This window comes from Urocampus carinirostris, chromosome 7 (genome assembly GCF_059441175.1).
Source record: "Urocampus carinirostris isolate Australia breed hairy pipefish chromosome 7, RoL_Ucar_1.0, whole genome shotgun sequence".
Lineage (NCBI taxonomy): Eukaryota > Metazoa > Chordata > Actinopteri > Syngnathiformes > Syngnathidae > Urocampus > Urocampus carinirostris.
In genome coordinates, this window is record NC_142355.1 from 39333832 (window position 1) to 39356301 (window position 22470).

Below are 22470 nucleotides of genomic sequence, written 5' to 3' on the forward strand. Positions count from 1 at the left end.
TTTTCGTAAACATTTTTTGTGGTATTTCTTTTGTATTCTCTAGTCTTTACAAAGTAATATTTTTGTCATATATCTGTAGTATTTCTGCTGTGTTTTTCTGGCACAATATTAATGTAGTTTTAATTTTGAATTGTGCTGATGAGCCCAGTTGAGAGGAATATATCATTGTTATCCATTTTTAACTGAAGGTCAGTGTGTGTATTACAAACACAACGAGACAATGAGGTGATTTTCACGCGAATGAAAAAGTTCTATTCATATGAGAGCACACCAGAACAACGCCTTTTGAGAAAAGACAGTTTATATTTGGCAATTTTGTCCACAAACCTTGCACCAGATGTGAAACAGGCAGCCTGCTGGGAGCAGGTGCGCTCGAGAAAAAGGCAACTCTTTATCACGTAAGAGGAGCAAGCACGCTTGATTTAGAAGTTAAAAAATAATGACATTTACCTTCATAATATCACTAAACTGCAGAAAAGTCCACAAAAAGGCAACGATGAGCGGCGACGTCTTCATGGTTGCTGGAACTTGTCACGTTAAAACTTGTTTCAACTCTCTTTCAAAATGTGTCATTTCCTCGCAAAATAAAAAGACAGTGAGAGGGAGAAAGAGTGTATCTGTGTGAGAACAGGAAGTTGCGCGTCACTCTCGGAAAAATGGCATGAATTAGTTCAAATGCAACCCCCTTATCCCCTCCTCCTCATCGTAATCGAGGGCAAATTGGTCAAGCAGGATTGAAGGATCCATCCAACATTCCGATCATAACTTGGCCACAAAGAGTGAAGGAATGCATCGTCCCTTTAAGGGCACAAAAAAAAAGAGGAATACTCTTTTCAAGTTAACGGGCTTTTCTGGGCAGACATTGTACACTTATGCATCACTAGCGCGCAAACTGGGTTGGCTTTCTTTGAAAATGTAATCCAATACAGTTACTAGTTGAAAAATGTAATCATTAACGTAATCCGAAAGTATATTGTTGCAATAATGTATCTTGATGACTTCTAATTACTTTAATTACAAATATGCTACTAAAAGACAAATTAAACACTTTACTGAATTTTGTTTAACAAAATTAACAAGAACACTGTGGGCAGCACGGCGGCGCAGTGGTTAGCGCTTGTGCGGCACAGTTCATGTCATGGGAACCTGTCGTGGGTTCAAATCCAGCTCCAGACTTTCTGTGCGGAGTTTGTATGTTCTCCCCGACATGCATTTCAGGTGAATTGGCCGGTCCAAATTGTCCCTAAGTGTGAATGAGCGAATGCGTTGTCTGTCCCTGTGTGCCCTGCGATTGGCTGGCAACCAGTTCAGGGTGTCCCCTGCCCACTGCCCGATGATTGCTGGGATGGGCTCCAGCCCCCCGCGACCCTACTGAGGATAAGCGGTACGGCTAATGAGATGAGATGAGAGAAGAACACTTGACACTAATCGCAATAAAAGCTGCTAGTTACATTCCCATCAATTGGTAGGAAATGGCAACGTTAAGACACTAATGTTAGCTAGTTGGCACTAGGTAACTCATTTGTAGCTATATCGAGTGTCTTTGACATGACATGCACCTACTTAACATTAAATTGATTCCTTATACAAAATGCTCACTGCAAGTCCTGAAATCCTTTGAAGGCTGCCAGTGTTGTACCTCGTCACACCAGTCCCTCCATTTATTGCAGACAAACATCGCCGTCTTCTATCTTCATCAAAAGGGATGCTATAAAATGCCAAAATCTGAACCTTGAGGCCGCAGCCCACCGCACAACAATAAATCCCCGTCGTAAAAAGTCGTGGTTATATTCTTTTGTCATCATAATTGATGTTTGTTACAACTCAAATGCTCAATCAAATGCTGACTGCTAGGGTGCTTCTGCCGTCCACCATGGCTCTCTTTTTGCCGGGAAAGGCAACGTGACGTCATGTGCAAAGGGTCAATAAAGCAGGGACGTCAAACTCATGTCCTGAGTTCAGCAATTTCCCCCTGAACCGCGAGTTTGAGACCCCTGACTTAAGTAATGACACGACTGCCGGAGCCCATCTGTGGTTTTATAGAAACTCAATTGAATTTAGAGCAGAGGTCGACAACATGGTGCGCGCGGGCACCAGGTAACCAAAAAAAAAAAAAAAAAGAACAACTGAGTACGCCGTGGATTGGTCCTGAAAATAGCTCAATACTGAGGGGTAATTGTAATTTGATATCTAACTGCCATGATGCTTAGTGGTTGACTGAACCTACTTTACCCCTACTTCTACTAATTACAACCTTGTATTAACATAGTAATAACATAGGTATATCATGATAAGCTGTTCTTGTAAAAATCTGTATCAAACTGGTTGTCCTTTGTGCTTATCAGTAACAAAAGAAAATAAAAAGTTGTGACTTCCGATTTAGAGCTACATGCATGGCAGTTTAACAGTATGCGTGGGCATTCTCTCACAGCCTTTGTCAAGCAGCTATGTATGTCAGTTTCCCTGTTATTTAGCATATTTAACCAGTTCCACAGGTGACTATGACTGCTACATAGTGTTGCTTTTTGGCAAAGGCACTTAATCAAAGCAACAACATTTTACATGGAAATGTGTAGACACATCGAAAAAACTAGCAACTGTGAAAAAAAATCCACAAAATAATTGAATTACATTGTCTTTATTGTCATTGATAGCAGCGTAGTGTATTATGTTTGCAACAAGATTTGACATGGCACTTCAGGATGAACGCAATAAAGACCTAAAAGAGAAAACTTAGGTAAACAAATTTCAACATAAATAGTAGTAGATATAAATAAATACTAATAGTAAATAGTAATAAAGAAGTTGTTCTGGAACTCTGGCCTAAATTGTAACGATAGTTCAGTGACAAATAGTGCATTGTGACAATAGTGTAAAGAAAAGTACGGCTCTAACATTTAGAAGCAACATAAAGTCCCAAATAAATCTTAAGATTTATATTTCCTTACCATTTTTCTTGCTTCTTCAGGGTGGTTATGGCCATGGGGAAGAAGCGGCCTCTAAGCCTGTCAGTACCTTTTTTAAGAGACCTTCATCAAAAATAAAAAATTGGGTGTCTCCAGGGCAGCACGGCGGAGCAGTGGTTAGCGCGTTTGCGGCACAGTTCTGAGGTCATGAGATACCCTGCGACCCTACTGAGGATAAGCGGTACAGATAATGGATGGATGGAGGTGTCTCCAATTGGTGTTCATGCTTAAAATCGGAGCAGTAGTAGTGGGTTGCTATCCATCACCAATGATTACAGAAATCAGAATGCAGGAAAGTGAATATAATTCTCTGTGCGTGGTGTTCAGATATTATGACGTTTTGACTTGTAAAGTAATCCCTTGTTTATTGCTACCCGTTTTCGGTTGCATGACAGAATACAGCGTCATCCGGTGGTCTAATAATACACACTGTCCCTTCAACTTGTATACAATGGAAGGGGCCTCAAACTATCATCCTGGGGGCTGCAATTGGCCACCAGGCAACAAGTTTGAGACCCGAGGTTCAGCCTATCGGATTACAGAACACAATGCACATGATGTATCAAAACCATTAAAAGTAAACCGCGTTATCGCAAAGGATAACTGTATTAGTCACTGGCATTAATTTCCATGCAACTCCAGCCACCATCATTTGAAACAAACACCAGATTAATTGAGTTTGTTTCAATTGCGTTAAAGTGTTGTACACTTAAGGCTGGATTTAAAATTTTGTGGACGGTTCCTAAAACAGAGCAGATAAATAAAAGTCAAGCCAATTTATTGAATCATAATGCTCGGTTCCTTAAGATTGAAGTCCCCGCGACGATGCAGGTAGTACTGCCACCCAGTGGACATTTTGCAAAACCAGTGAAAAGAAGAATTGCTCATGTTCGTCATCAGGATTGTGAAAACCTTTAACTGAAGTTTTTGTTTTTGGTTGCCAAACAGAAAACATAAAAATAAAGAATAATAATCCCCACAAAATATAATATTTTAGTAATTTTTAAAAAAGTAAAATCACACGGGAAAAATAAAAAACTGAGAAAAAAACATTTGCCGCTTTTTTGTATATTTTTTCCTGATGTTTTAGCATTTTTTCCCTTCTGTTCATTCCCTTACTATTTGATTCATTTGAAAGCCACAAGTGATGCAATGTGTATTGTACAATGTGGTACTTCAAATTTTACAAACAAAAAAAGTTTTCACCCAGTGACTTAAGATCTAGCATCAGTACTGTCACATGCTGTCGCACATCAGATCCGAGGTACCAAACTTCCTGTGGTGTGTCTTGGGCAGTGTTGGGCACATTTCCTCAAAAAACAAAATAGTTATAGTTACTCACTTCTTCTTCTAAAAAGTAACTGAGTTGGGAACTGAATTACTCCATAGTAAAAATAACTAGTTACCAGAAAAGGTACCTTATTCCGTTACTTTAAAAAGAAGTTATTGTATGTCAAAGAATTTGAAATGTTCTCAGCAGTATTTGAGTCAGTTGAATGGAGATGAACAGTCAAGTCAAGTCAAGTCAAGTAATTTTTATTTGTATAGCCCTTAATCACAAAGAGTCTCAAAGGGCTTCACAGGTTATTACACAAGCTTTTGACCATCTGTAATGGTTATGGCGTTGTAATGTGGTAAAAATAATTAATTAGATTACACGATTACTTAACGACGTTATTTATAACAGCGTCATTCTAACAATGGTCTTGGGCAAGGCCAGCATGGCGGCGCCCCTCCCTCTACAAGCCCCTTATTTGGATAAGGGTTTGCCTCCCTACATAAAGTATATAGTACTGGTTTCCATGGTTACCAGTAGCAAGAGTAGCCTCCCGATCTGACTCAAATACTTCACCTTCATCATCTGGTCGCCACTGTTTACCATTTACAGCATCACCTGCTCTTCAGAGATGAGCCAGACCTCGACATTTAAGGACAACAGCATGTGACAATTCTGATAATTGTCCTTAATCATTGAAACGAAATGATTTTGTTCCAAAAAACAAAATTGGTGGTGTTATCATTACTTATGGTTATCATAACCCTAACCCTAACACTAACCCTAACCCTAACCCATTGCTTTTGTGACATATTAAAACCTCAAAGGCTCTTTGTCTGGTGAAGGACTTTGTATCCACAATAGTCCCTCGCTACTTCGCGCTTTGTTTATCGCTGATTTAATGCTTCGCATATTTTGAATTGAATTGTCTTTATTGTCATTGATATCAACGTATCATGCATCGTGTTTTGCAGCAGACAGCAGAAAGCAAATGCTATCACGTTAGCAGGTTGTATATGTGTGTGTTTGGTGCGCATGACTGAGATACGCTGGTGCATGGTATCAGTCAAACAGTGGTGTAGGGGCACAAGTCAATGTGGCCTCCGAAACGAACGGCTAAGTATTGCTAGGTTTTAGCCGATCGTTACATTTTAAATAAATTCATCAGTTACATAGGACTCTGATGTGAATCAGAAGAACCCAAAAAATGGTGATCACCAGCTGGTTCTCTGTGGCTTATTGTAGGGTTCTGGAAGAGATCGACGCGATGCTGGGAGAGAAGGGAGTAGCGGTGCTGCAGATCTGGGCCACTGCTATGGCTAGGTTACTTAACAAGTCTCACGAGCTACCCCTGGTAGAACCATTACCCATTAAATGGATGACCTGATACTACAAGTTTGGGAACCCGTAACATTCCGGATGGTTGAATTTAAATCATTGCAAAGACCTGGCTACATTTAAAGACACCCGATGCTAGCATGCAGCCAGTCAGCTGCTCTCTAAATTGCTTTCTTAAACTGAAAGGAGAAGCCCTCAGACTTTTTTTGTATTTTTGTTTAATGACTCTAAAGACCACGAATTTCAACTGCAATTCTGTGCTCTGTACTTTTGTTTGTAGATCTATAGCTGTTATTTTGCTACAGTCGTAACTCTCTGTTTGTGAGGACGTCAGCTCGAGGTAAGTTTGACACATGGGAGCTTTTATGAAGGGGTGTCGCTACTTCATCCATTTGCACTCTTCCTGGTGGTTCTAGCCCCCCATTAATCACTGCAACCGAAGGATTACTCATTATTCAAATTATTTTTCTATTTCAAATGATAGATGACTAGATAGATAAAAAACTGAAATAGATCTCTCATAAATAAAACCGCCCTGTGTTTCACTGTCTTTCTCTCTCCTCCCTCACTCACGCTCACTGGTTCCCGCTCTGTTGCCAAGGCGACCAAACCTCCTCTTGCTGCATCTACCTCGATGAAGCTGCCGCCTGTGGATCTCACTCTGCTCCAGCATACAACCAAAAGCCAATCGGCTGCAATTGCTTGGCGTTTTTTCACGCACGCAAACACTCGCCACAGAAGTCCCCTCGGCCTCAGCTAAGCTCGCACGCATCTCTCCTCCGTCACCGTTTTTCTTGGTTGCCCCCCCAACCCCTTCCCCTGGATCTGAGTGAGCTTCATCGCAAAGGAGTAAGAAAGAAATCGGTGTTTGGCTGCTGCTCTTTGGCTCAGCGGGAGGAGAGCGCCAGATGGCCATTTAAAGGAGAGCCCGAGTCAGGTAAGAGGAATTATCTTAACCAGACTTAAGACTATGGATGAGTGTACTGGCCCTCCCTCTCCTCCCTCGGTCTATCCCCTTTTGTGGTTGTGCGACATGTGGTGAATACCAATTGTAGAATGAAGCCACTGTGCATTATATGGCCGCTGTTCTCTCCTGACTGCGAAAAGGTGAATCAGCCTGCATGGACAACAGGTTTGTCCTTCATCAGCTTTGTATTTTCGCATTCCTATATCATCATTTGAAGCCCGGATCGTGAGTGCGTATGCCAGACGATAAAGGAGTTACTAACGAAATATGCAGGAATCCACCCCCTCTGGGTGATTCATTACTAATCCGTCCCTCTCCACTCTGTGTGGTTTCCCGAGCACACCGTAGATGCCCATGTGATATGAATGGCCTTTTGTCTAAGCATGAATGACTGCACGGGATTTGCCGGGCTTGCTTGGATGATGAGATGCAGCGCGCTCGCATCGTAGCGTTTTCTCTCGCCGCCAATCCAGGTTTAGCTCCTCTAGCCTTTAAATCTATTTGCCATGCTGCATACTTGAATTATTCATGCACCACATATTACATGGAATTGCATAGCGTGTGGATGGTATTTTTGAGAGAATTCAGAAAAGGAGCTGCAGGGGACTAGTATATAAGATAAAAGTAATCACATACTTTCATTTCTTAAGCATTGTAAGGTCATTTTTTGTAAAGTTTAATTTGTGTTCATGGCCATCAGTCAGAGTTCAATGACATAGATCTTGTCACGGGTGACTCAATCTCATGTTTCTGTTCTCTTTGCACTTTCCTCTCATTGCCTCATAAGCACATCAGCAACACACCCGATACGCAGCTTTGAGTCAGCACAAAAAAGGGCAACACCATTGTAGCTGATTTTTTTCCCTCTTCGACTATAAGCCTAAAGATCTTCTGTGGTGACTCTTTATTTGGTGAAAGGGAGTGCATTTGTCAGATCTGTCAGGCATTGCTGCCTTTATTAAAGTAATGTACAGGTGTCCCCTGCAACCGTACCCTTAACCAACCCTCAACAGATAACCAACAGAAGTTATCAAGTCTACTTTCTCTCAAATACAATTTATGCACCATCCCTGAAAAATAGTAACAATACCTTAAAGAACATTTCTGGGAATTTACACCCCTTTCATTGCCAGGAAAGCCTACGATTCTTTCTTTTCTTTCTCTGTTTACCAAACATCATTGTCAAGCAATAGGTTGCAATATAAAATATTGCCTGTGGGAGGCGTTCTGTTGTCATATGGCAACATTTGACTAATTTTGAAGGCCTACAGAAAAAAATAGTTTAGTAGCCATTTAGGCATAAGGCATATGAAAAGAAAGCTTCAACCCTCATCTTTTATTATTTAAAAAAAAGTATATTCCTAGCTTTTACCAATGTTCAGTAAACAACCGTTGGACATTGTTAAGTTATTTAAAAATACTTGTTTCCAAGAAATCTTCTAAGAAAAACGGATTTTTGTGAAAGGATGCATTTCAAGCAAAACTTTCTCTCTGGTGCTTAGTTTTTTTGCATTTTGATACCTGAAATATCTAAACAATGCTTTCCATAAACACAAGGGCACTTTATTGCAAGAACATTTCATTGCTTGGTGTTTTCGGTGACGTGATCACACGATTTCGGTCACCATCGCGATTGCGTTCCTGGGGACGTGCACAAAACATCATCCCTTTCTGTCCCGACAATGGCGAAGCCTAAAGCGTTAAATGTCTGTACTTATCCATATCTTTGCTACTCTGATCACACTGCTTCACTACACCTATACTCACCATACAGAGCCCCCTACACACTGCAATCACTGCATACAGAAGGCAAGACAAGCAAGTAGGGGCTTCCTTGATGTGTGGACAAAGATCTGATCAAATTCATATTTTTCCATGTAACGGTGATATAATATGGGGTGAGTGGGTGTATCCCATAACCACTGGAGTTGTAGGGGCACCATTTACTGTGGTGTGTCTTGGGCAAGTACAGTCTGGTGGCGCCCATCCCTCTCCAGGCAAATGTTTCCACCCGGTCTTGAACCGGGGACCTTTCGCGTGTTAGGCGAATGGGCTAACCACTGCACAGTGCATGAATAATAAATTATTAAAAAAAAATAAAAATAAAACAAAAACAAAACAAAAATAGTGTTTTTGCAATATGGCACTCAAGGGCAATGTTTCTGAAAATACGTTATGACATTGAATGAGTTAAGAACTAATAGAAAAAAATAAAGTAAGGAACCTTGAAGGCAAACCTTAGGCTTGGCTTGCTTACGTGACCGCTCAACCAATATACATGCAGTGAATGCAAGCTGAAATTAAACAATTTTATTGGTCTGCCTAGGATGTTGTGGTATTCTTTACAAAATCACACCACTGTAAAATAGGTGGTTTGGATTGTATCTCACAAAGATCAGAGAATAAAGTATTTCTCGACTTTGATCATAGGAGTGGAAGAAAAGTTGTATCTAGTTCCTGTTCCTTTTAAATTGAATTGTATTTATTGCCATTGATAACAACGTAATAATCACTATATATAATGACATTGTACATAGCAATCTACGGTAAACATGTAAAAAGACTTTAAAGAGCATAAAAGATAAAAGACTATCAGGATAAAAGGCAGAACAAATTATTTAGAATGTAATGCTTCAAAACTGGCCTAGGTTATAAGAATAGTGTAGGGTTGTGCATGAAAAAGAATAGTGCATCGTCACAACAGTACAACAACCACATTTAGCAGCAACAATATTTTGAAAAAATCAGTCACAAGGCATATATTTTCGGTTTCGTGCAAAAAAATTCAGAAGCAAGAAATGATACAAAATAAGTCGCATGATATGTTTTGACAGCTGTGACTGGCTGGCAACTAGTTCAGGGTGTTCCCTGCCCACTCACCTGCAACCTCTATTGAGGATAAATGGTGCAGATGATGGATGGATGTTTTCAGTTTTGTGTGCTCATTTAGGGTGGTGATGGCCCTGGGGAAGAAGTTGTCTCTGAACATGATTGTCTGTGTTTTTGTGTACCGGTATCGCTTACAAGAGGGCAACAGGCCAGCCAAAGAGGTGGTGGCTGGGGTAGAAAGAGTATTATATAATGTTGATGGCCGTCTATTCAAATGTCCTGAGCTTTTTGAAGCCCTAATCTATCCATCCAATTTCTGCACCGCTTGTTCTCACTAACGGTCCTGGGGGGCTGGGGCACATCCGAGCGATTTTTAGGCAGTGGGCAAGGGACACCCTGAACTGGTTGCCAGCCAGTCATAGGGCACACAGAGACAGCCAACTCACTCGCTCATTCACACCTAGGGACAATTTGGACCGGTCAATTAACCTGTCACGCATGTCTTGTTGAATGTGGGAGGAAACCCACACAGGTATGGGGAGAACATGCAAACTCCACACAGAAAGGTTGTGGTAGCTCGAATTTACACCTGGACCTCCGCACTGTGGGGCTGCGTGCTAACCAGTCAACCACAATGAGGTGGATAAAGCCAATACAAGCACTGCAACAGGTTATCAAAGCAAATATATGTCTTGAACTACAAACTAAAAGCCTGCATTATTGTTGGTGGAAGCTATCTGAAACATTGTCTTGCCAGGGGTTGGTGTCCCACCTGTCTTCATCGGAATGGACAAAACATTAGATATATACCGTATTCTGCATAAGTCACTTTGGAGTATAAGTCACACCTGCCAAAAAATGCATTATTAAGTCGTATTTTCGGGGGAATGTATTTGATAAAATCAACACAAAAAACATACATGTAATCTTGACAGGAAATTTCCAATAAAAGAGAACAACCGACTGAATACGTTCATACGAAATTCGATGGTTAATTTCGCTTATGACAGACTCATCGTCACCTCTGCTTTCTGCTTGTTGGCTGCATATTTTACCACTTCGAGATTATAATCTGCCTAATATAACGTTTTTTTGGTGCCATTTTTGTTCAGTTGTTTTATCAGCGTCATGCTGAAAAAATTTCCCCCTGCGTGAAATGACCCTTCTAGCAGTGCAAACATCACTAAAACGACTTTGTATTTAATTTTGGAGGGAATGTAATAGAACAGTAAAGCACAGAGATTTTTCATCTTGTATAGAAATCCCTGTGCAGATTGGTAAGAAAGAGTCATTGTCCCTCAAGCAGGCAGGTCCAAAGTCTGGCCCGTGATCATATTTTTACCGGCCCGCAGCCCCTGGAATAAAATTAATGATACGTGGCCCGCCATTAAGGTTGACTGCAGTATAAAATAGGCTTGTACCCCCCAAAAAATTACTGCCAGACAAAAAATGCTGACTACAAAAAGCTAAATAGAAACAACCACTGTGAAATGGTCAAGCAACTGGAAGCTTTTTTTACCGGCACAGCAGCGATTTTTCATGATACCCTGCCAGTCAAAAGAAAATGCCACAAAGGCGAGTTATTAGGTCACAACACTGATCGCCAAGTTCTGCAACTGGGGGCGGCAGTAGCTCAGGAGGTAGAGCGCTCGTCTTGGGATTAAGGGATCCCAGTTCGAATTCCGGCTTGTCCGTGTTACATGTCGAAGTGTCCTTGGGTAAGACCCTGAACCCCTAATACCCCAATAACCAGGTTAGCGTTTTACATGGCTGCAATGCAAGGCCGCTATTGGGAAATGTGAAGCACACTGTAAAGCGCTTTGGGAAGTAATTGACTTGAAAAGCGTTATATAAATGCAGATCATTTCATTTTCAAACCTTTCACGGAGTGTAAATTTATTAAAAACTGTTCAAAGAATGCCTGGCTAAATAGTCACATTTTCAGCTTATCAAATCCGACCGACTTTCTAAAAAGTTGGGACGCCCCTGGCCTAAATTAAATGCTTTCAAATTGCCTAAAAGTGATTTCTATAGGTGTGAATTATCTGTGCTTTACTGTTCTATTAGATTTCCCAAAAAAGAGATACAAATCATTTTAGTGACGTTTGTGAGAGAGACGTATACCAGGGTGGCAGGTTGAAATTTTCAACACAGCCCTAGAGCGCCCTCTTTCGGTTTAGTGTGAAAATAAGATGACATACCCTGAAATTATATGTTAATGATTTCAAATATAAGTCTCACTGGAGAATAAGTCGCACCCTGGCCAAATTATATAAAAAAAACCTCATACTCCGGAAAATACGATACTTGGTAAAACTGCTCCAGACTCCAGAAAAAAGTGCACCAATGTAAAAATAGAAGCGGCACACAGTGACATGCTATTATGCCTTCTTTATTTTTTCAGCCAGTGGATGGATGGACATCAGGAACATCCATTAAAACATGAGCCATCTGTCACCCGAAGAGAAAAATAATGACAGTGATTCCCCTTTGTTCATGAAACGGGCAAGAGTCCTGCTAACTGAATGCTTTCCTTCACACTCACTTTGATGTGGTAATGAGCGCTGATCAATAGAATGTAAATGATCCATATGAAGATGAAGTGGGGGGGGTATTGGGTTAACATAGATGCAAAACAGACAAGTCACAGAGTGAATCACACAGCATAAATCCCCATCCCCATATGATATCTACTTTGACTCATTAAAGAGCAAAGCGCGTAAAGAAAAAACATTTCACGGCTCACAGATCCCTTGAACGCCAGTGTCGCCAGGGTACTACTTCCCGTGGTGTGTCTTGTGTTAGTAAAGCCTGGCAGCACCCATCCCTCTCCAACACCTGCAACATCTGGTCGCCGTTGTACAGCGGCATCTTGCTCTTCAGAGATAAGCTAGATGTTAGACAGACCCAAACGCAGGGCGCAAGGGACCCTGACCTAACCCTAACCCTAACCCACTACTCAAGTAATCATTTAGATGACTGCTTGTTACTTGTACGTGAGTAATATTTTTCTGAAGTAACAGTACCTTTACCTGAGTAACACACTTCAGCCCGAAGTGCATTAAACTATTCAGATAACTTACAAGCTTTACAAACGTTTTTTCTGCTTTTTGGACAAACATTTCACTATTTGCAGCTTGTTATCTGCAGAATATGATTTTGTTTTCGGTGCCATTTTGTTCAGTTTCATTTCCCTTCACTTCTCCTAAATGCGCAATTCAGCACCGAAGTGTTCACGTCAGCGCTGCACTTCGAAGTGCACACTGGATTTGAGGTGCTTACCTCAGCCGAATGCACAATTCAGGGCCGAAGTGAAGCTTCAGGAGGTTTACTCTGGGCTCTTTACCTTAAATCAAGTAACATGGTCTGGTTCGGGCGGGTTCGGGCCGATATATCCGTGGGCTGGGTCGGGTGGGGCTAGATTTTTTTTGGCCCTTACCTTTAGTATGATAGTGCATGTATTTTTGCCTCATAAATCAATGTTGTTGTTGTTTTTTTACAGAATTAAAGTGTTTTGGATAATAATAATTAATTATTTACCAGCTACGTGATTTCCAGAGGGAACCCTATTAAATTGACATAAAAAAGAGTTAGTCTCAGGGATGAACCTTAATATAATTCTTTAAAATGCAGTTTTTTTACCATACAATTGTAAAATACTCATTACAGTACAGTTTTTTCGCAAGGGATGCGTTCCAAAACCGTCCTGCAATAGTCAAAATCCACTTAGTAAAACCGTTATTTATTTACTGTATTTATGGACACATGTTTTTATTTATTTATTCATTTATTTCTCTATTACTCAGGAATAAACCCAATTTACAAGCCCAAGTATTCATTTAACAAATAAAAGATCTAGACTTTATTATATTTTTGTTTTGTTTTTTACAAATAACTTCTAGACTTTCAATTCATAATTTCGAAAAAAATAATAGTGCCGTTGCAAAACTGTCTGGATTAAGACATGATTCACTCTTCATGATATTTTGCTGCCACTATGTGGACGTTATGAAAAACGGCATTTGCCTTTCCGTTCTGTCTTACAGAAACCATATTACTTTTCCTTTATCAAACACTATTACAAAACCACCAGGGAGCCACTAGAGAGCGCCAAAGACTCGCTTGTGTCTTCGGAGCAAGTTTAGCAGATCGAGAAGTACAAGTCTGTTGGTGATCGAAACAATCTTCCTCTGCCTTTTGCTGCTATTGTGGGACCAGAGGGTTTTGTTGACATTATGGCTTTTAGAGAAACTTAAAAACTAAAACGTTTTGCGCATAGATAATGTAGGTTCGTAAAGCTGTTTTAAGTATGTGTACAACTCAGACCGCAACGTGATTAAGATGAGCAGGAAAGGGGCAGGGTAACTGTTTAACCAAGCATAACGTAGAACATAACGCATGATAAAAATCCGCAAGAAGCGAAACCGCGATAAGTAAGCCAGGATACAGCAAGGGAATATTGTATATATCTGGGTACTACATTTTTATTATCAGACTTTTTTTTTCTTCTCTGTCTTGGCTGCTTTTTTAAAATAAAAATTGCATGCATCAGGAAGGACATGAGCGATGCTGTCAGAAAAAATACCAAGCGTTTACCGATTATACATTTTTTCAAAAGTTTGTGTGTCCCTCTGCTTCCACGTTTTAGTTAACTGCTTACAGTGGCTTGCGAAACTATTCGGGCTCCTTGAACTTTGTGACATTTTGCCACATTTCAGACTTCAAACATCAATATATAAAACTGTAAATTCTTGTGAAGCATCAACATTAAGTGGGACACGATCATGAAGTGGAACACACATTATTGGATATTTTAAACTTTTTTAGCAAATAAAAAAAGGAAAAAGTGAAGGCGCAAAATTATTCAGCCTGTTTACTTTCAGTGCAGCAAACTGTGCAGAAGTTCAGTGAGGATCTCTGAATGATTCAATGTTGATCTAAATGACTAACAATGATAAATGGAATCAACCTGTGTGTAATCAAGTCTCTGTAAAAATGCACCTGCACTGTGATAGTCTCAAAGGTCTGTTTAAAGCGCAGAGAGCATCATGAAGAACGAAGAACACACCAGGTAGGTCCGAGATACTGCTGTGGAGAGGTTTAAAGCTGGATTTGGATAAAAAAGATTTCCCAAGCTTTAAACGTCCCAAGGAGCACTGAGCAAGCTATAATATTGAAATAGAAGGAGTATCAGACCTCTGCAACTCTACCATGATCGAGCCATCCCCCTAAATCTTCAGCTCAGACAAGGAGAAAACTGATCAGGGATGCAGCCAAGAGGCCCATGATTACTCTGGATGAACTGCAGAGATCTACAGCTGAGGTGGGAGAATCTGTCCATGGGACAACGTTCAGTCGTATACTGCACAAATCTGGCATTTATGTTAGAGTGTCAAGAAGCGAGCCATTTCTTAAAGATTTCCATTAAAAAGTGTCGTTTAAAGTTTGCCACAAGCCACCTAGGAGACACACCAAACATGTGGAAGAATGTGCTCTGGTCAACAATGCGAGACGTTATGTTTGGCGTAAAAGCAGCACAGCTCATCACCCTCAACACACCATCCCCACAGTCAAACATGGTGGTGGCAGAATCATGGTTTGGGTCTGCTTTTCTTCAGCAGGGACAGGGAAGATGGTTGAAATTGATGAGAAGATGGATGGAGCCAAATACAGGACCATTCTGGAAGAAAACCTGATGGAGTCCGTAAAATACCTGAGACTGGGACGGAGATTTGTCTTCCAACAAGACAATGATCCAAAACATAAAGCAAAAGCTACAATGAAATGGTTCACCAAAAAACATATCGAGGTGTTAGAATGGCCAAGTCAAAGTCCAGACCTCAATCCAATTGAGAATCCGTGAAAAGAACTGACAACTGCTGTTCACAAACGCTTTCCATCCAACCTCACTGAGCTCGAGCTGTTTTGCATGGAGGAATGGGCAAAAATATCAGTTTCTCGGTGTGCAAAATTGATAGAGACATACCCCTTGCAGCTTTAATCGCAGCAAAAGGTGGCGCTACAAAGTATTAACTCAATGGGCCTGAATAAATTTGCACACCCACTTTTTCATATTTTATTTGTTAAAAAAGTTTAAAATATCCAATAAAAGTGTGTTCCAATTCATGATTGTTACCCACTTATTGTTGATGCTTCACAAGAAATTACAGTTTTGGATCTTTATGTTTGAAGTCTGAAATGTGGCAAAAGATCACACTTACTTGCCAACGCTGCAGAGCTAACTATGTACAGTTCAGTTCCACATACTGTCACGGTCGCCATGACGACCAGTATGCCACGCCCCCGAACTCAAGCTGAAGCAGATCAGCTGATTGCTGGTCTGCTACTTAAGGCTGGGTTGTGGGTTTGGCGGGTGCTGGCTCATTATATATACACATTCCCGGTCTGTTATGCCTTGTCCTGTTTTAGTTTAAAACTTTGTCCGTTCTGCTATGCCTTGTCCTGTTTAGTTGAGTTGGAAGAATCAACTGTTTGTTTTGTCATGTCCCAGAGTTTTGGACAACTTTTATTTTTGTGAATAAAAGTTTTTGGATTGTTACGCAATTGAGTTCTCCCTTCCTGCCTCCTGCCTCCGTTCTGGTCCGGTCACCCCTTCCACTCCACTCCGCCTCGTGACACATACTTTGTGTGTTACATTCAATCCATTCCTCCTCCAAGTCTATTGGCTGCCGCAAAAATAAGTGCAAGGAGAATTTAATTAAAAATTAATTGTTATTTAACTGCGGCAAATATGTAAGTGTGACTCATTTCATTAAGCTGCGGCAAGTACCACATTATTGTCTTCATCAAATTTCCTCTTCTCGTGGTTTTCTTGTCACTTCTCATTATCCTGTCCATCAAAAGCTACAATGCCTCCCCAAAAAAATCTGAAATAAAGAGTTAGACTGTTAAGTGCAGGATAACCATGACATAAATGTCAACCTCTTGAGAGTAATAAGCAGTAGATGTTATTTCACATTCTATTGAATTTCTCTGTCTTCAAAGCTGGGGTGCTTAGTTTTAGGCATACCTGTCAACCTCCACGGCTCCATGCCCTCACAAAATGTTGTATTCTCCCTTATAAAATACAAAATAATCTTACACCATATTTTTTTTTTCAAACGTGTTTATTTATGTAGTTTAATATGTTATATTACACTTGTGTTTCGTTATATCATATATATTGTTAATTAATATTTTGTTGTGAGATACTGAGTTGCTCGACATGAATGAGGTTTATTATAAAAAAAGTTCGAAAATTAAGTAGCTTGGACGTTCACTGTAGAAGGAAAAAATACATGCAAATTTAATTAAGTAGAATAATACATTTTCTTATTCAAATTATGAATTCATTTTCTGCATTAAATTATTGTTGGTAATATACTGGTTAAAGGGATAACCACAAACCTGTCTTTTTTCATTTTCTCCTTTTATACTTCCTTTTTTTCTTAACTTCTTTATACAACAATAATGATTCGTAATATAATGCATCAAAGCAAATGAGCCGTTTGAGAGCCGGCTCTTTTTAATGAGTTGAGCCGAAAAAGCCGGTTCTCTAAAAAGAGACGGACTTCCTATCACTACATAACTACCATATGAAATCCGAGGCGGCAGACGCATGCGCACAAGAGCATCAAACCGCTCGCTTCATTTGCAACGAAAAAAAACGATACCGAGATAGAGGCTTCCGCGGTGAACTCGTTTGACTTGATTGATTTGCCGTTTCGTCATAGTCGGTGTATACCGGATATAACCCATAATTGACAAATTTGTGTTTTTCCGTACAGATTTTCTTGTACGTCGTACACGTCTTAAAATGCATAATAAACGTACTTTGTACGGCAAAAACGTACAGGTTGACAGATATGGTTTTAAGTTTGAAATTAAATATTTTCTCTATTGAGTGTGTGTTAAGAATGCCGACTGAGTTCAAAGAGCCTTATATATATTTTTTCACTGCGCTTATCTGCTTTTATCTTACTTTTTTCATCAGTGTTCCGGCCACGCAGCGCATTAGGCTGGATGAACTAAGGCAGGGGGAGTGGACTACTAGAGTGATTTCATGCGTGTGTCGATTGTTTTCTTTCATTTTAGGATGAAAATCATGAAAGTAAGAAAAACAATGTTTTAAATACAGTCCACACGCCGATCTAAACCCCAAACCAGATGAGAGAAGATGAGAGAGAAGAAGATTTTATTGAGTGCATCTAAGACACACAAGTGTATGCAGCTGGACAGGCGCTGCAATGTCAATGATGTCAGCCAGAAGATGGCGCCGGAAATTTGAATATTTTGAACCTACGGACACCACATTTAAAAACAAAATTTGCAATTTTGAACAGAAATCTAATGCGAGTGTTGGAGCGCTTCATCCACACAACAAGGACTTCATCTCGCTTCAACATAAAGCATCCGTAGACAAAATACTAGCCTCGAGTCAAGATTTCTTGTTGTTGTTTAAATTTGAAAAAGCGGGAGATGTTTTTAAAAATCGGTAGCCGTTTTTAAGGGGAGAAAAGTGGTAGTCTAACCTATAAAACAGTAGTGTTGGCAAGTATGCCATCGACCCCCCTCAAATTCACGACTCATGAATCCCTTAATCACTAGTGTCATTGGGGCACCACTTCCTGTGGTGTATCTTGGGCAATTACAGCTTGACAGTGCCTATTTATATCCAGTCAGTTTTTTGGGCCAGGTGTTTCCTCCCCCGCATGAAACAAATATTACTGGTTTCCATGGTTAATAGTAGCAGGATTAACCTCCTGATCTGACTCCAATACAGCACCTTCATCTTCTGGTCGCTGTGGATTTTTGGTGTAAAGCACCATCCTCGTTTTATTTCGGAACAAGATATTTTTTCTCCAGTATCAGTATTTTCACACGCCAGTGCCTGGTAATGCTGAGGTCCTAAAACGACGAAAGTAGAATTTCCTTGCTCGTTCTTTTGGCTTTTTAGACCTGTGGGCAGTTTTGCTCCATCTGTTGCACTTTTTTTAGGGCACTTAAATGCCTTTTTGGTTTTATGAGAATGTAATCAGAGTACTATAAATCAGCAGCTAATAATACACCAGTCAGGTATTTATCATTTTATACGATGGCTTTAGAGCAAGTCAGTGCAAAATGTTTTAAATTGACCTTTTATTTTCTTTCTTCATTTAGTTTTTGCTCTCTCTATATTTTGGCCGAGCGTGACACACTTTCAATTTAGGGCCACAAATTTCAATTTCAGAGCATCCCTAGCAGGGTGGCATCAGGGTCCTATAGCATATGTATATAGCCCAAATCACCTCTCCTCCACCCGAGTTCTCACAAATAGAATAGACACTTGCATGTATTTGTAAACATTGTGCCTGGAGGCAAAAGTACACTTGCACTAGTCAGAAGACAAGACGAATGTTGGCAATTAGGCTATACGCTAACAGTTAGATGAAGCTAAGAAAATAACAAGATACTATGCTGATATATTAAATAATATGGACTCGATATACACAGTCATAAATGTTTAATTTCTCTTACTTGATATGAAGTGTGCACTGCAAACCCGAGCATTTTTGAGTAGTGTCTTGGTCCAATCTTTTCGCTTTAATGCACAAGTATCTTCCTTTTTCTTGGATCAAAAGTGTCCGCTGGGATTCTGTGAAACTTTGATTTACGATCACTAACATTTTTTTTATCTGGATTTGGCACACAAACACACAAGATGACGACAATACTCAGATAAAACATCTTCCTTGTCCTTTGTCTTCTAACCAGCGCAAGTATTATTTTGCCTCCGGCTTCGATTGTGACATTACACCATGGCTATGAAAGGGTCTATCGGACATTTCACAAGAGCTGGCTCGTAGAGCAGGTTCGTTTGCGTACAACACATCACTAATCAACACTTGACCTGAAAGCTTAGGTGTGAAACACACTGCCCATCACTGTTCCCTTATGTATTGACCCTTTTTTGAAATACTATCTGCTGTCCAGTATCAGCTGAGTGCAGCACAGCTCCCTCTGTATTTTGTGTTAAAGTGGTGTAATCTGTAAGAGGGAAGAAGTAAAGAAAGTCACCAGCATGTTACTCACAGTATAACTGCAATGGTGTTGTTTAAGAAAGCCTTCACCCCTGCCAAAAACATCTCACAAATAACGGTCTTTATCTGGATTTGTCTTTGAGCTTTAAGAGTTTTTCGTCCACATCTTTGTCTGCCAAATCAAAACAGCGACCACAGTATTATCTTCAAGTCTTTAAAAATATATTCAGTTAGCGCTAATAACCTGCATGTACCCAGCGAATCCCTTCACGTTTCTGCAACGTCAGGATCTAGACGTAGGCCCGCATAGTGCTGTTTTAAAGAGACTGAGGGAAGCCGCTTTGACTGGCTAGAAACCAAGTTGGCTGCCCGCATTGTATGGCACAAAAGAAACCTTCCTTTAAGCCTGCGCCGGTCTACCAAAATCCTCCGCATAGTTACGCTGCACTTCATATGAGACTTGTGCACTAAACTAGGGTACAGGGCATCTTGTTACCTCAGGTCTAGACTTACATTGTGAGACAAGTGTGCCTCTTTTAAAAGAACGGAACTGCCTGATCAGACACAACTTAAGTTGGGGCGCCATTGCGCGAAGCCAGTGGTTCCCAAAGTGGACGGTGCCGCCCCCTTGGGGGCGGTGGAAAGATATGGGGGGGCGGTTAGGAAGACGGGGGCTGTAGGGGGGCGGCAGTCCGAAGTCGAAGTCAGAAGTTTGAACGTTTGTTTGACGATTTGTAACCGAAATCGAATCAGACTTCGCGATGTGACGTATTGCGGTTGGCTAGGAATTCATTAGGGAGCCAAGGGGGCGCCAGCCTGCAAAAGTTTGGGAACCATTGTGCTAAGCTTTCTATTAAATGGCCAAAACGTATCCAGGTATTCTGAAATTCCCTCCTACCTCTCAAGACCTCCCACCAAAACCAATTGCAATCGCAATTTGTGCCTTTAAAGCGTTGATTACTGTACTTACGATTTTCGTTTTTATTGAGTTCACTGATGCAAAATACTGTTTTCTGATGTAACTTTTCTGTGGTAGCTTTCTACATGGTGTTTGTTGACCACGGTAATCACGCAATGTATGTGTGTTTGCCAAAACTTGTTTTATATCATTAGTAATATTCTGTTTGAGTTTCAGTGTCGCTGGTTTGATTTGACTATAAAGAAAAAAAAATGGTGGCTGTCAGGTCAACCTACGATAGGACGTCTCGAGCAGGTAGGACGTTTCGGCAGAACAGCAAACCTCAAATACCTCACTCATATTTTAACCCCCCAAAAAACAACCATTGTTATTTCTTAATGTTGTCTATGTGTCCATGGTTGTGTAAGTACTACTTATCGTATTTATTTGTGTATTGGCCCTTTGCACGTGACGTTACGCTGCCTTCTCTGGCAGAATGGGAGCCATGGCGGATGGCAAGAGGCACTTAAGTGCACGACAGTAGAATACCCAACTGAGTTGAAAAAGTACCAATTACCACTACAAAAGAATATAACCACCTTTTTTTACCATGCTGATTTATTTCTGTGCGTTGGTCAAGTTCCTAAGCCCGATTTGGAATTGTATCCCCTTTGATGAAGACAGAAGACGACAATCTTTATCTGCAATCCGACAAGGTGAGCAACCTTATCGACGGCTGCCCAATATTCGTTTGACTCGTCATTGCCAATTGTGTTGAATAGTATACCTGTTTTTGTTGTCGTTGTCTACCGTTTACTGGCATCATCCACTGTTTACTACGGGTTACTACCATCTGCCATGGTGTCGTCAGGCGGTTAGGTGGTTAGGTCACGTGTGTCCACTCAATAACGCGCACTCATGCAGTGCACTCATTTGCCTGCTTCCCTGCGTCCTAGATGCATAATTTTTGCTAGGGACGCATAGTCTCAAATCAACGTGTGTCCCTGGGACGCAACTTTTCTGACACAAAATTGTCATTATTACCCGCGAAAACTGAAAATCCGCGAAGTAGCATCGCCCCTTCAAAAATGCTTAAAAAAACGTATACAGGTATACAGTATATCCCCCGCCATTAAACCGAAGTGATCGCTGGCATGATGGCAAGGAGTTAATGGGTGACTCATCCAGAACTCTTCACACTGGAACTGAATGTACCAAATCATGACCCACAAGTGTAGCCATGTCTTACATAATCAATTTACACGGAATAGGACTGCGGCGAAACCACTACGAACCATTCAGATTGATTGTATTAACCGCTCTCAACCACATGCAGCCATCGCGGTTTATTTCGCTTGTTAACACTACTGGTTACATATTGAAAATAAAAACAGTGAAAATGTGACATTTGATGAGTGTTTGATAGATAGATAAATATATAGATAGATACTTTATTCATCCCCGTAGGGAAATTCACACTTCCAGCAGTCTACCCCGTTGTTTATTTACAGATGAACATGATGCCCTAGGGGTGCTTGTAGCGGAGTGGATGACGTCACGCTAGTCCAAAAGTTCGACATCCCTGCGGCAGATGGAAATCTTTTCTTTGTGAAAATCCAGGGATACACCACCTTGTGTTAGCAAGTCCGCCTCCTCTCCGATTCCCCCCGGCTTTCGTGTTTCTGTATAGCAGCGTTGAAGCCGGATAGCTCCGGATAGCTCCGGGTGGCTACACCTTAGCGTCCGGAATGCTAAACGTGAGCCACGTTTCCTCAAAACACAGCAACTGCGCTCCCTGTGTGCTTCGATGTTTTCCACCAGCACTCGATGATCTTATTTGGTCGTGAGTTCGCATTTGGGAAACAACAGTTAAAAAATGGTCTGTGTTCATTTTAATGAAAGTGAAAGAGCTACCTTCTGACAATAACAACATACTTTAGCTAGCGGTATCGAACGGCTTTTACAACAAATACACGAAACCACACACAATTAGCCGTGTTTAGGTAGTACAACCGCTCGCTTTTGGTATAATAAAGTCAAACTTGAGATGAAATGTGACAAAAGAGAATATACTTACGTCACGTCGCCGAGTTCCTACATGATAAACTAACTGAGCGCCACATAAGAATGGGGTGAGGTGGGAGGAGTTGAAGGGGGGGGGGGTGAGCGTTGCGGTA

At 40.8% G+C, this 22470-nt stretch overlaps 2 protein-coding genes across 3 annotated transcripts in view; one reads left to right on the plus strand and one right to left on the minus strand.

Moving 5' to 3' along the window:
* Positions 1–591, minus strand: part of LOC148363291 (receptor-type tyrosine-protein phosphatase eta-like) — a 59032-nt gene extending 58441 nt beyond the window's left edge. The window contains exon 1 of the mRNA XM_088340915.1: positions 451–591. Coding sequence (XP_088197041.1) covers positions 451–516 — 66 coding nt within the window. The 5' untranslated portion in view covers positions 517–591. The remainder of the gene's footprint in view (positions 1–450) is intronic.
* A 5624-nt stretch (positions 592–6215) lies between these two features.
* The window catches only part of LOC148363293 (tyrosine-protein phosphatase non-receptor type 5-like), a 73444-nt gene continuing 57189 nt past the window's right edge, over positions 6216–22470 (plus strand). For both annotated transcript variants that reach the window (XM_088340916.1, XM_088340917.1), the window contains exon 1: positions 6216–6517. The gene's annotated coding sequence lies outside the window, so the exon portion shown is untranslated. The remainder of the gene's footprint in view (positions 6518–22470) is intronic.